This window comes from Leptinotarsa decemlineata, unplaced genomic scaffold, assembly GCF_025532065.1.
Source record: "Leptinotarsa decemlineata unplaced genomic scaffold, Ldec_3_MD MMD2_tig00000199_RagTag_RagTag, whole genome shotgun sequence".
Classification (NCBI taxonomy): domain Eukaryota; kingdom Metazoa; phylum Arthropoda; class Insecta; order Coleoptera; family Chrysomelidae; genus Leptinotarsa; species Leptinotarsa decemlineata.
The window spans coordinates 15,845,052-15,858,928 of record NW_027412544.1 but is presented as its reverse complement, the minus strand read 5'-3'; the positions used below and the strand labels follow the sequence as shown (position 1 = coordinate 15,858,928).

The 13,877-nt window shown below is 34.1% G+C and overlaps 1 protein-coding gene across 2 annotated transcripts in view; it reads right to left on the bottom strand.

Annotated features, from left to right (window-relative positions):
- The window catches only part of LOC111503675 (kelch-like protein 5), a 40,984-nt gene extending 27,107 nt beyond the window's left edge, over positions 1–13,877 (bottom strand). The window contains exons 1-3 of one of the 2 annotated variants that reach the window (XM_023158037.2): positions 13,420–13,877; positions 6,514–6,741; positions 6,340–6,460 (exon numbers count right to left, since the gene is read on the bottom strand). In XM_023158037.2, the coding sequence (XP_023013805.2) occupies positions 6,340–6,460; positions 6,514–6,741; positions 13,420–13,703 (633 nt within the window). In that variant the 5' untranslated portion in view covers positions 13,704–13,877. Of the gene's footprint in view, positions 1–6,339; positions 6,461–6,513; positions 6,742–12,528; positions 12,551–13,419 lie in introns of those variants that run through there. The other variant, XM_074173045.1, reaches the window with a different exon arrangement.

The window sequence follows — 13,877 nt, the reverse complement described above, 5'->3', positions numbered from 1 at the left end:
ATAGTACATAGTGCCGTCAAGGGATCAAAAACTAGAAGTTCCAGCGATACTAGAGCTATCTTGATTGATATTTTCTAAACATTCATCACGGACTACGTTACGAAAATTTTAATGGAATGCCTCAAAAAACAAGTTGGAAGACTTCTCAAGAATTGTTGGTGAAACATGGTCAATCGGTTTTCGATATGTAGTCAGAAGTGAATGTATTGCAAATCAGGGTAAAAGAATTGAAATCTGAAGTGCCCCCAAAAAAACAGGTAACAGATAAGAAGGCTGTGTCCTTATCTGTTTATAAAGAAAACAGTAGAACACCATCGAAAATGTCTGAGGTATCCTACTCCAGGAATATTGCAGGTCATGCATCGAATCAGACGATAACAGATTTTGAGCATCCTACAAGAGTAAGTGAACAGGTTCCAACCAAAGACGAAGCGAGTGGCGATTTTGTTGAACCAAAGAACAAACGTTGTAATAGGAAGAGAGAGGTGAAGGTCAGTGCAGTGCAGTGCAGAAGATCTCTCTAATGGACTGCTAGTGCGAGATGCCAAGCCAAAACAGGTCTGGTACTTATAGGAAAAATAAAGAATAAAGATGCCACGGTTGACAATATGCTAGACTATTTAAAGAAAAAAGAACCCATGATCAATTCTCACTTAGAAAAATTGAACACGTTAAGGCGTTACGCAGCATTCAAAGTTGGTGCCCCCTTTCATTTACTGGAAAAAATGTATGATGAATCATATTGGCCACCTAGAGTCGAAATCAGACGGTTACATTTTCGGCCAAAGAGAAATTTGTCCAAAGAAGGGACGTGAAACCCGCCACCAGCAACGAGGAGAGTGAATTTTTAGATGCCAAGAACTGAAAACTGAAAATATTTCAATTTACTACCAGAATGTGAGAGGCCTTTGCACGAAGCATAAGGAGTTTTTTCACAGCATACTTTACTGAGATATGATATATATGATATGTGTTATATGTGATATGTATATCAGAAACATGGCTGAATGATAGTTTTTTTTATAACGAACTGAGTGGTTCACGCTACCCGATATGTCGAAATGACAAAAACTACAGTATTTCCAGTGTGAACAGCAGTGGAATTGTCTTATGCTGTATTAAAGCCAAATTTAAACCAGTAAATATCTCCAAGAGTATGAATACCGATTTTCAGTGGTTATCTGTCAAAATCTCTATAAAAGATCTCGACGTCACAATCTGTTGTGTGTACATCATCGGGAGCGAATTCAACGGTATATGAACAGTTTTCTGAATCTTTGGAAAATTGTAATGAGCTCTACGCCACCGAAAAGTTGTTGGTGGGTGACCTCAACGTCTCTGAAATAACTAATTCTAAATATAACTTGAGAAACGGATCAACAAAAGCAGGATTAATCCATTCCATCATGTGTGAGTATTCCATAAATGATATTTCTAATGGCTCCAATCTTTTGACTTAATATTAACAAATATCACGGAAACGACTGTGAACGAATGTGAACCGCCCTTAGTGCAGTTGGATAACTACCATCCAGCTCTCGAAATAAGGTTCACTGTCAATTTTCAACAAGTAACCGAATCCTTCGAAGGTGAGCATGTTACTGCATTTGACTTCAGAAGGGGGATCTTTGTGGAGCTATACAGAATGCTATCTAAATTTTCGTGGATATATATTCTATGTATGGATAATGTCGACGGATGTATAGAGTGTTTCTATGATTGCCTGAAGACCTTTTTTGAGAAATGCTTGGAAAAAAAAATACTTTAATCCAAAATCGAACTCGTGCACAAAATTAAATTAAAAGAACACTTTTTCAAAATGATGAAAAAAAGTCAAAAAAGCCTATTATTATAAAGAAAAATACAACCAACTCAGAATGGATATGAAACGTTCGCATAATTTGTGTTATGAATCCTATATAAAAGAAATAAAGGGAGACTTACAGAGTAATCCCAAAAAATGCTGGGCAAATATCAAGGAATGTTGAAAAAACTGTGCTGTTGCTAACATATTGTCTTATGATAATTAAATCATCTAAAGGAACAATTCGTTAAGGCCAGTCTCAACTCCCTACAATGTAGGTTAATGTACTGACACCTATCAGAAAACAACTACTCCCCTAGCTAATACCACGAAGGGCGTTGGATTATATCGGACAGGTGTCAGTGCAGGATTCTTCACTGAAGTTATTCCTGTATATGCTGTTAGTGATTCAACTGCCGCAAAAGATTTTCAATTATTAGCACACACTTGCAGACCGGTTTCAGACTGTTTGGCTATTCGTCAGTGCAAGGTACTGTCTATCATCAACATTGAGTCGATGATTGTCGATAATTGAAAATCGAATTCCTTCAGAGTATCATTCCTCGAACAAGGCTGAAGCAGACTACAAACAACAGGTTTGTCATCGCTCCATCTGCCTGTGAAAGAAGTATGCCCACTGATATATGAAAACTTATGATAATGATGAATTGTTCAATGATAAGGATATTTCAGACGGTTTTGCTACTTTCTTCAAATCAACATTTATGACTAGCGATGTGCCTGGAAATCCCACACTAGTTCCTGAGTATGACCTAGATATCATTGAAATTGGTGATATTAAGGAACAAGACTTTGAAAATGCTATTAAGACACTGAAACCCAAAACAGCCATTGGAAACGATGGCATTCCAGCCTACTTCTTCAAGGTTAAAGCAACCATTGACATTGATATTCAATCTTTCTCTAAAAGAAAATCGTTTTCCAAGCTTTCTCAAAATGGGCAGAGTTACCCAATACACAAAAGCGGTAATAAGAATAATGTAAGAAACTACAGACCCATAACAGTCTTACCAGATTTATCGAAGATATTTGAACAGCTAATTTATATAATCAAGTATACAATCACGTGGACTCAGTAATAATCAACCAACAGCATGGCTTCATTCATAATAAATTTACCATTACCAATTTATGCGCATTTAGTAACTTTGTTGGAGATGGAATAAAAAATGGCTATCAAATAGACGTTATATACACTGACTTGGCCAAGGCATTCGACAGAGTTAACCACGAGATTTTGATCCTGAAACTGAAAGCATTCGGTTTCACAAACAACACACTTGATTTCTTTCACTGCTATCTTCACAGCAGAACACAGTTCGTACAATTCAACAAAGTATCTTCGTTCGAATTCACCGCTACTTCGGGAGTTCCGTAAGGCTCTATTTTGGGACCTCTCCTTTTCGTGTTATTTGTTAATGACGTCTCTTGGTATATCGGGCATTCTCAATTTCTCCTATATGCCGATGATATGCTTCAAGATAATTTCAATAATCTATCTAATTACTTTTCAGTATCTGACCTATCTTTCAATGAAGCAAAATTCAAAATAAAGAGATTCACACGAAAGAAGTCACCCATTATCAAGGACTACTTCATTAATCACACCAATTTACAGATAATCAATGAGATGAAAGTTCTCGGGATCATTTTCACGGGTGTGTTCAGTTTCTCTTGACACATTGAATACTTAGTATCTGAATGTTATAGAAAAATGAGCTTTGTCTTAAGATCTACCTGTGAATTCAATTACGATACTTGTTTGTCACTCTTTTAACTCCATTGTTCGTTCTAAACTGGAATATGGTTGTGTCAAATCCAAAGACCTTTTATATTCTGATACTATAGAAAAAGTTCAGAAACGATTATTAAGAACACTCTTCTTCAGAAAACACAATGTCTGGCTTTTATTCATATCGTATTCAAGCCAATTATAAGAATTTAATGTGCAACCATTGAAAGACCGCCGTGAGTCCTTGGAAGTGATTTTTGTTTTTAACATTCTTAGAAAACTGAAAGTACCTGAAATTCTCTGTACTATTGATTTTATTGTACCTGACGTAAGACTTAGAAGAAGAGACAATCCATTTCGTGTCTCAAACAATTTGTCTCCTCTTCAACAATGTCTCGAAACCGTTAAAAAAATGGTGATGAACTGTGAACTTGATATATATGTTTAAAATATGTTTTTCCGTTAATCCGCTATCGCACCCCTACGAACGACAACCCTCAGGAAACTTGTGCGATCTAAGGACTAACGTGGTCCTACCTTTTAACGTGTGATTCCTAACACGGATTGGACAATAGCAAGTGAAAATCGAGCGTTCAGCCTGCGGCTTGAACCATCGACTCACACATCGGCCGATTGACTAAGTGAACAAAGCACACACGTCGAACCGCCCGGCTAGTGACCGACCATATATATTCAGTATTACATAGGGACAACTCCTTCGAATGTTCAAATGTGTCTGAATTTTTTCACGGCCATTTTATAATTTATTGTTTCATATTGTTATACTTAATATCGATTTTAACTGTATCAATGGTACTCAATGAATGCTATGTATAAGGAACTTAAAAAAAAACTGTGCATCATGTAAGTGAAAACCATTCTGTTTGTTGTTCAGTATAAATAAATTTCTATTTTATTCTATTTATTTTGGATACAATAATTGTTGCCATTTCTAATACTTACATCTGTAACTTCACTTGACATAGCAACGTTTTCAAAGTCAATAGATGTTTTCTGTGTTCAACCATTAATGAAACTGTCGACGAAGTATAGTGAAGACTGATGCGTAGTAAATATCACATTTAGAAGATAAGGAAATTCTCTTGAACAATCATAATCGGAATTTGATGACTCACTCAAGGTAAATGAGGTAAATACCGATAGACGATCTGCGACAAATAGTAGATAATAGCACAAAATACAATTTGTGCCAGCACCTAAAATAGTCCAAATAGTCCTAAAACCTAAAATAGTCCAAAACACTGTAGGGACTTTAACTAAAACGGAAGTCAGTGAAGGAGAGGAAGAATTAAAAATCAAATAAAATCGCAAGAAAACTTTCAATAAAGAAATGAAACCAAAATTTGTCTCCAATGAGCAATGCACAAAAGAAATTCCACCTAAAGAGAGGCCTATTCAGATATTCAAAATTCTGTTAGTTTCAGGATATGACGGTAAAAATCTTCTTATCTCATGCACTTTAAAAAAGAACACCAAATAATAGACATTCATTAAACCCAATGTTAGTAAGTAACCAAACACTAGTTAATACCGCTATAGAAAACGCAAAAATTTCACAAAAAATTACTTCATAATTTTTTGGACCAACAGAAAGAAATTCAGCAGATAAACATTCTCTTTCATAGAATGAAATGTAGGGTGTCTCCAGAGGCTTCAATAAATTCAAGATATTGCCAGAATATTTAGTGACACAACTATCGTCAAACTTAAACCAGTCCGTTTCGTCTTTGACTAATACGTAATAATGACCAGATTCAACATCAGAATCATAGTGAACAATGACTGCATGAAGATTATAATAGTGGTCTGCTAGATTGTACTTCCAGAGCATTACCTTATACAAATACTCTGATCATCACAGAACTATACCGCTTCAGCAGACAGAATTATAATAATACCGCCTCCAAAAAATATGAATGAGATGTTATTTGATTCGGAATAACGTGAAGATGATTTTTGAAGAAATTCAAGTACCGCTTGCAAAAATGGCAAAAGTTATAAGGAATTATATGACAAAAAAATGGGGTTTCGTTTCTTACAAATATCCCAAAAACTATTCAACGTTTTCCAAACTTGAAAAAAGATTCAAAGAGGAGGAAATTTACCAAAAAAAAGTCTACCTCCCGGAACTGTAGTAAGAGGGCGCTGGGGAGCAAAAGCTGGTTATTGAAAAAACAGATTTTCAGGTACAACGGTCTACTAGGCTGGATTTTGTTCTCTTTAATCGTGATTCCGACCGTGATAGCCTATATTCTTAGAATTGTGGATGATTATAGTTTACAAACTCTGAAAGTATGTTGTGTTATTTAAAGCCTCTATTGCCTCTTTATATATAATATGCCTATCACTTTATAGCACCTCTTTTTCCAATACAACTTTCGAAAAATTTGGGGATCATGCAAACTGTTCTTGGCTCTTGTTGAAACACAATATAACTGGCATAACAATTTGGTTCTTATTGAACTATGGATGTAATGGATGCTAATTTCCATCATGCTGGGTTCAACTAATTTTTCAACAACTCAAAGTACTCTTCAGTCCTAATTTTCCCGATTCCAGCAATAACATTTGGACCCTTTACACAATTACCGAATATCCATTACCATATACAATTTTAGGCATGTTGAACATCCATCTTGGGAGGTTGAAGCGAGAGGTTTGAAATTATCCATACTGAGTATCTCTTTTACCAAAAAATTCAAATAAAAAGTTATATTCACAAAAATAAGTTTAAATATTCCAAATATTCGAAAAAAAATACCTGCATGAAGTGCTGACTAGTATATGCATTGGCTTCTTGCAATAGACTCGTACATGCTTGATGTTCAGCAAATACTGCTATACCCAAACAGTTACTTGGATGTAACTGATGAGCAAGGAATCTACAAAAAAACTTACAATGAAGGCTATACAAAGTTGTTTCAACAAAACATACCTTGAACAAGCCTCCACTACCTCATGTAACAACATAAGACATGCTGTTGATAATAAGGTTTCTACATTGTCTTCCCTTATTTCTATGGAACCTGTATAACAATAGTTTACAACGGCTTGTAGAACTTCCCCGTTTACATCTCCTAGAGTTATTTCAGTTTCATCGGCGTTACTCAGACTCCCAGTAAACATTGCAGCAAAATATTCGCTGGCAGCAGATAACACCAACCTGTAAAAAACGTACATAATAATAATAATAATAATAATAATAATATTTATTTTGAGTCGCTAAGAAAATTTACATTTTATGGACCAGTCAGTTAATAAAATACAAACTACACACAATAATACAAACTACAATTAAATATAACAATTTCAAGTTACAAGAAAATACATTTATCAGTTGCTATTTTAGTAAAATCGTCAATACTATAAAGACAATGCTCAGTCAGTATGTTTTTCAATTTGTACTTAAATATTTTAAACGATAAGTTGCGAAAATGGATGGGTAGGGCATTGAAAAGGTAAGTGTCCACTTTTTGCGTCTTTTGCAACCTCAATTGTGGTTTTATCAGATTGTTCTTTGACCTGGTGTCATGGGCGTGAACATCAGAATGAGCTGAATACTCATTAATATGTTTCCTGACATATAGTAATTTTTCATATACAATGACGGCAAATAAAGTCATGATCTTCAGAGCTGGGAATATTACTTTACAGCTCGAGTCCCAATTTGCTTTGACAATTTTTCGTACAGCAGATTTTTGTAAGATAAATACTCCCATTAAATGTGATTGAGCTGAGTTTCCCCAGGCTAATATACCATAGCGAAGAAGAGAATGAAACAGAGAAAAGTAGGTGGTAAGAGCAGCATCTTGATTGACTACTTCTCGAATTTTTTTTATTGCAAATACACATTTAGCAAGTTTGTTACAGAGAGTACTTATGTGTTCAGACCAGTTTAAGTGACTATCGATTAGAATACCAAGAAATTTGGTGGAAGTATAATTACAGCTGTTGTTTAAGGCTCTCGAATCAAAATTAAGAGTTACAGTTTTTGTTTCATTCAGTAAGAGATCATTCGCAGAGAACCATGTTTTGGCTTGATTCATAATTGCCTCAAGGGCAATTTCGGGATCCTCCCGTCTATCAATACTAGCACTGATTGTAGTATCGTCAGCAAAGAGAACTGTTGCTGTATTATGGTAGGTAATAGAAGACGTCATATCGTTGATATAAATTAGGAAGAGTAATGGTCCCAAAACTGATCCTTGAGGCACACCCCTCATTATTTCAAGGGGATTACTTCTTACATTATTACATTCAACAGTCTGAGTTCTGTTGCATAAGTAAGAGGAGAATAGGTCAAGCGTGTAGTACTCGATAGTACTCTAATAAAAGTACCAGCTACAAAACAGGAATATAAGGTTAAATACAGTAAAATAATATAAAAAAATAATGCATATGTGAAATGGGATTTTATCACTATTCTATCACATGTTTTCTATCACATGATTTGGTGACTTGCTTAATTAAATGTTATGTTCAGAGTTCTCCAAGTCACCTTGGTTGATCCCCAATTAGGTTCCAAAATGTTCAGGATGAATTGAGGGGTGGACTGTAAACTTATAGGGGACGCCAAATATCCTTTTAATGTTGTAAATGGTAGAATTCAATGATGAATAGTATTTATTGCGGCTCCATTCTCACTTACCACATGGGGGAAGTTGGACCAAGGCCCTTCTCACCTGTAGTAAAAAACAATTCTGTAGATACACAAAGCAGGAGTAGTTCACTGACAGCGAGGCAAACTACATTGTCTGTTCTACCACTAACGGTCAACTTTTGTCGCTCCTAGGTAAGTACACCTCAAATCTTGAAGTGCTAAGGGAGTACAGAGCGAGAAAAAACTTGGGTAAGAGAAAAATATGAAGGAAAAAAGGGAGATAATAATAACAAATATCAACCCGATTACCCGATTGTGGTGGATGCAACAACAAAAAATTCTTTAAAAAAACAAATCAGCTAGGGACGAACCACACCTCAAGGGTTGAAAACGAAGTGACATCAAGTAAATTTATTTCATGCTATAACAAATGTAAATCAATTTTGTATACTTTTTGATATAAGTAAACCCCCTCTACCCTCTCTAATTATCAAAGAATCGTATGATAAATTTATACAAAATTCAACCAACAAACATAAAGATACTTGGAACTTATTGAACTACGAAAGAAACTCTACCAGTGAGCTCAAAACAATTTCCAACAACATCAGTGCCAATGAATTCAACATATTTTTCTCGAATATTGCCGAAAATATCATTAAATATCTACCTACCTGCAACATCTCTGCTCTCGATTATATTTCTAGCCTCCCAAAACCAGTTAATTCATTTTTTCTACCACCAGTTGATCATGAAGAAGTAACACTTGCGATTCGAAAACTCAAGAACACCTCTAGCTTTGACAGCTTCAAAATCGGGGCATGCGATTAATATTGGGATGTAGCCGTTACTCAGCAATTAAATCGATGTTACAGTGTCTAAACTGGTTTTCAGTTGAAGAACGTATATTATATATGACTATGATCTTTATATTTAAGCTGCATAAAGGATTGCTACCCAATTACTTTCAAAAATTCTTATTGAGAAATAATGAAGTTCATGATTACAATACGAGAAGAAATAACAATTTTTACATTAATAAAACTAACACTAAATTTGGAATGAATAGTATATTTCATAAAGGCTTAAACGAATTTAATAAACTACCACAATTTGTAAAAGAATCTAATTCAATAAACCAATTTAAGTCATCATTAAAGAAGTATATTAGTGACAGCTCATTATGATATTTGTAATTTTTTTTTTTATTTTTTAATGTGAACTAACCTAATAACCTAATAATCTATAGATATGTATGTATATTTGGTTTTCCTTGAAAGGTACTTTAAAATGTTACTATATTTAAATAGTTAAGGTCGTGAGATATTTTTGAATTTGTAATTTTTCTTTTTTTTGTATATTAGGCTTGCCTACTTAATAAATAAAATACAAATACAATACAATACAAATACATATTTCACTTGAATAGTCAAATCATCAAAGAAACCATTGACTTTCTTGTTGAACCTTTGACACAATTAATGAATTGCTCCTTCACGGAAGGTATCTTTCCTGATGTCTTTAAAATAATAAAGTAGTGCCTATCTTTAAAAAAAGGTGATCCCAATATACCAGACAACTATAGACCTATCTCGATTATACCCATTTTAGGAAAAATCCTAGAAATTGTAATTAAAGAGCGCCTTTCCAATTATTTAAACAAATACAATCTTCTTCATGACCATCAATTTGGCTTCATCAAAAATAGATCTACAATAGACGCAGTGGGAAAGGTAATACAAAAAGTTATTGAACATGTGGAGAATGGTGAACTCACCTTGCTAACATTGTAGGATTTGAGTAAAGCCTTCGACTGTGTCAACAACAATATCCTTATCAGTAAATTTGAAATTTTTGGAATAAGAGGTACAGCCTTAAACTTATTCAATTCATACTTAACCAGAAGGAAACAAGCCGTCTGCACAAACGGGGAATTATCTGTAGAGAAAGTAGTTTCCAATTGGCATACCTCAGGGGTAGATCCTTGGACCTATACTTTTTGTAATATATGTGAATGATATTTTTCAAAGCCTACTACCTAGCACAGTCATCTGTTTTGCAGATGATACAACAATGATTCACTCTAACTCTGACATGAGTAAACTACTCGACAAGACCAATGAAATTGAAGAAAATGCTGTAAACTGGCTTACTTCCAATAATTTGAAATTAAATAGGGGAAAAACTCAACAAATAGTTATATCTTCAAATAGTACGGTAACGACAGAGAAACACGTAAGATTATTAGGTATAATTATTGATGACTCACCTAAATGGGAAAATCATATTGATTTTCTATGTTAAAAATTGTCAACTCAGCTCTACCTACTTCGCCAGCCGAAAATATTTATAAGTACCAATACATTACTAACTGCGTATTACTCACTATTTCACTCCCATTTAATGTATGGAACTCTCTTATGGGGAAAATCCTCTAATGCTCAAAAGATTTTCTGTATGCAATAAAAAGCACTTACAATAATAGCTGGAGCTTCATTCAACGAACCATGTCAACCTCTCTTCATCTTTTACAAAATTCTGCCTTTGCCTTTATTTTAAACACTTTGTTAGAGATCCATAAAAAGAAAAGTATATTCTCCACCCAATCAGACTATCATAATTATCCCACTAGATATGCAGATAAACTTAGACAACCGCTGAATAAACTAGAAATGTCTATACAAAATTCACTGGACCTCAAGTTGTATAACCATTTACCAGTTGACCTCACTCAGCTCAGTACTCCATCATTCAAGAGGAGAGTTGAAACATTCCTTTTAAAAAACTGTTTTTACTCAACATAGGATTATATGAATAGTACTTACACTTAATGATAAATTCACTTAATATTACTTTTTATATATATTTTGCTACGTGATGTTCTGTAGCACCAACATTTTATTTAACCTAGCAGTTACGTTTTATTTCAAATGATCAATAATAATTGTATATTATCTTTTAATTTTGTACTCAGTACAGTGTGCATCTGTACTCTTTTTGACCTGTCATAAATGTATTGTATGCATAACATGATTAAATAAATTCTGTCTGTCTGTCTATATGGAAAGAGATGTGAGGCAATTAAAGCATTGTAAAATGTTTCACAAGATATACATCAGGAAATCGGCCATAAAATAAACTTTGAGAACACCAAAACCATTGCCGCCTATAAAACTCACTAGGCCAGGATAATACATGAAACTATTGCAATTGAAAAACGTCCCAACTACCTCAACAAACGAGATAATTCACAAATATTACCTCATTCATTGAGATTATTACCGTCACAGCATACATCTCGCAACATTGCACACCTAGCTTCCACAAATCACACCTCCATTCCCAATACCAACCTCACCCTCGCCCCTACTACAGGTTTGTCCCTCCACTCGTCCGACGACATAAATACCAGACCAGAGTCTATGAACCCACAGTCGTCATTTGGGAGTAGGCAGATTGAAACCCTTTCAAAGATCAGTGACGAGACCTGGGTAGTAGGCAGATTGACACCCCAACATCAAGACACAAAAACTCTTGACGCGGTTCAACCCAGACCTCAGATCCATAAAAATTGCTTTTGGTTTTTCAATTCCTCGTCTTTGTTGGATATCACTGACAACTTCATCTGTATGTTTAGTTGTCAAAACTATCACATCTCTGGTATCCTTCTACTTTAACACAGCTAGTCCATGATTATCAATTAAATTTTCTGTTAGATCACGAAATCTCCACTAAATCGGTTCGTCTTTCTAATAGAGAAGATGCCAGGAAAACGCTTGCATAGTAATTGTCAATGTAGAGGGTTCTTTCTTTATCGAGAAGATTCTCCATTAAATTTGGAACATCGTTTTTATTTTTATTTATTGCTCAAATCTTATGTGACCTCTGAATGAAACTAGGGTTTCGTCAATACATATATCAGATTCAGAGGTAACAACTATTTGAAACCTCTCTTTCAACTCATTTAGAAGCAGAGATAATTTTCTGGGCAAATTAAGATTGTGTGCTGTGGATATATCTGGTAGGTTTCGAAAGTACACATCAACTTTTGGTGAAGTGACATGAAAAAAAAATACAACTGAGTATCAGCATAATGGTGAATACAACAATTGCTCATTACTTGACAAAAGTTTTAAATATACAGAGATAATAATATAGGGTTTACAGGCAATTTGAGTATTGGCCATCTAACTAAGCATATGGTTTGGGTTTGATGACTGAGGTAGTTTCCTCTAGAAGGTATGATATTCGTAAAGAAAAACTGCAATGTTCCAATTTATGTAAGAGAATATAACACAATGTCATAAGGTCACACACAATAATATCAATGTAATATTTATTTGCAAATACCTCTTCAATTGTTGAGATTAGTGTATTGACTGCATCTGTTGAAGAATATGATTTCCTGAATCCATATGCTATATAAATTATTAGACTCAAAATAACCTGCCATTATTTTTTTGAAGTTTTTGCAATTATTAGACTCAAAATAACCTGTCATTATTTTTTTGAAGTTTTTGCAAAGACTTTGCTCATGGGTCTAAAATTAATACAATCACTGTGTGAACCCTTTTTATGTATGGTTAGAATTTTTGATAATTTAAAGGCTTCAGGGAACACTAGAAGCTTTACACTGAGATTTATTCAACCAATGATTTTTACAATACATACAATAATTTCAATTATAACTAATAAAAGCTACTTATTGTTTTTAATTTGTACATAATACAAATAAATCTATTTACTAGATAATTTATAAGATGATGCAACATAAAGTATAATGAGTTTCAAAATAATTCCTCTGATATAGTAACTGTTTTAGGAAAATATTTTAGGGACAGTCTGCATAATATCAACTACAACTGTACACAAATATTCTTCTGAGGATAATTTAAAGCTTAAGTTGTATATAACTCTAAACAACTGAGGTGGAATGAAATATCTCAAAAGTTATATACTCCTCTAGAATTAAATCTAAAACGAATCTGAATCTTTACTAATTCTTCATGGTACAAATCTTGTTAAATCATCATTTTTGACTTCGGTACGAGATTTAATTAAAATTATTGCTTCCAGAGATTAGCAGAAAACCAGTGCTGAATTTTGGGTTTGCATTCAACTGAGAAAAAAAATGTGTAAAAGTTTTGTTGGAAAATAGTAGTATCTTTTTCATTAGCTGCATTTACCTTACAGTATGTAATGGCAACTTTCTTTCTGCAGTGACTCTGCATAATTTTTTACCTGTGAGCTTGCACCCTTTTTCCATTGTTTCCTGCAATGAGTGTCACATCGCACAACTTTCCAGCTTGCAAGTAGTTCTTCATGCATGAGAGACTATGCTCAGCATGCCCATCACATCTGAAGTGTTCATCTTGAGATGATATGGTTGAACAAAGAGACATAGACAATATGCTGAAGTCCCTTGTTAAACTATTTTCACTTCCCACTAAACTATTACTTCCTGAATCTTTACTGTTACTTCCTGAATCTCTAATAGGACTACCAGTACTCCCTGATGCAGACATTTTCGGATAATTTTCAATTTGCAATGACTCTAGTACACAAACATGGTGTGTATGGTTAGTCTGTAATTATTCGAGTAAAACTTCACAAAGGATTCACAAGTTCAATGAAAAAAAACAAATTTCAAATTGAGGAACAAGACACAAAACATGAGAAAAACACCGATGAAAGAATGT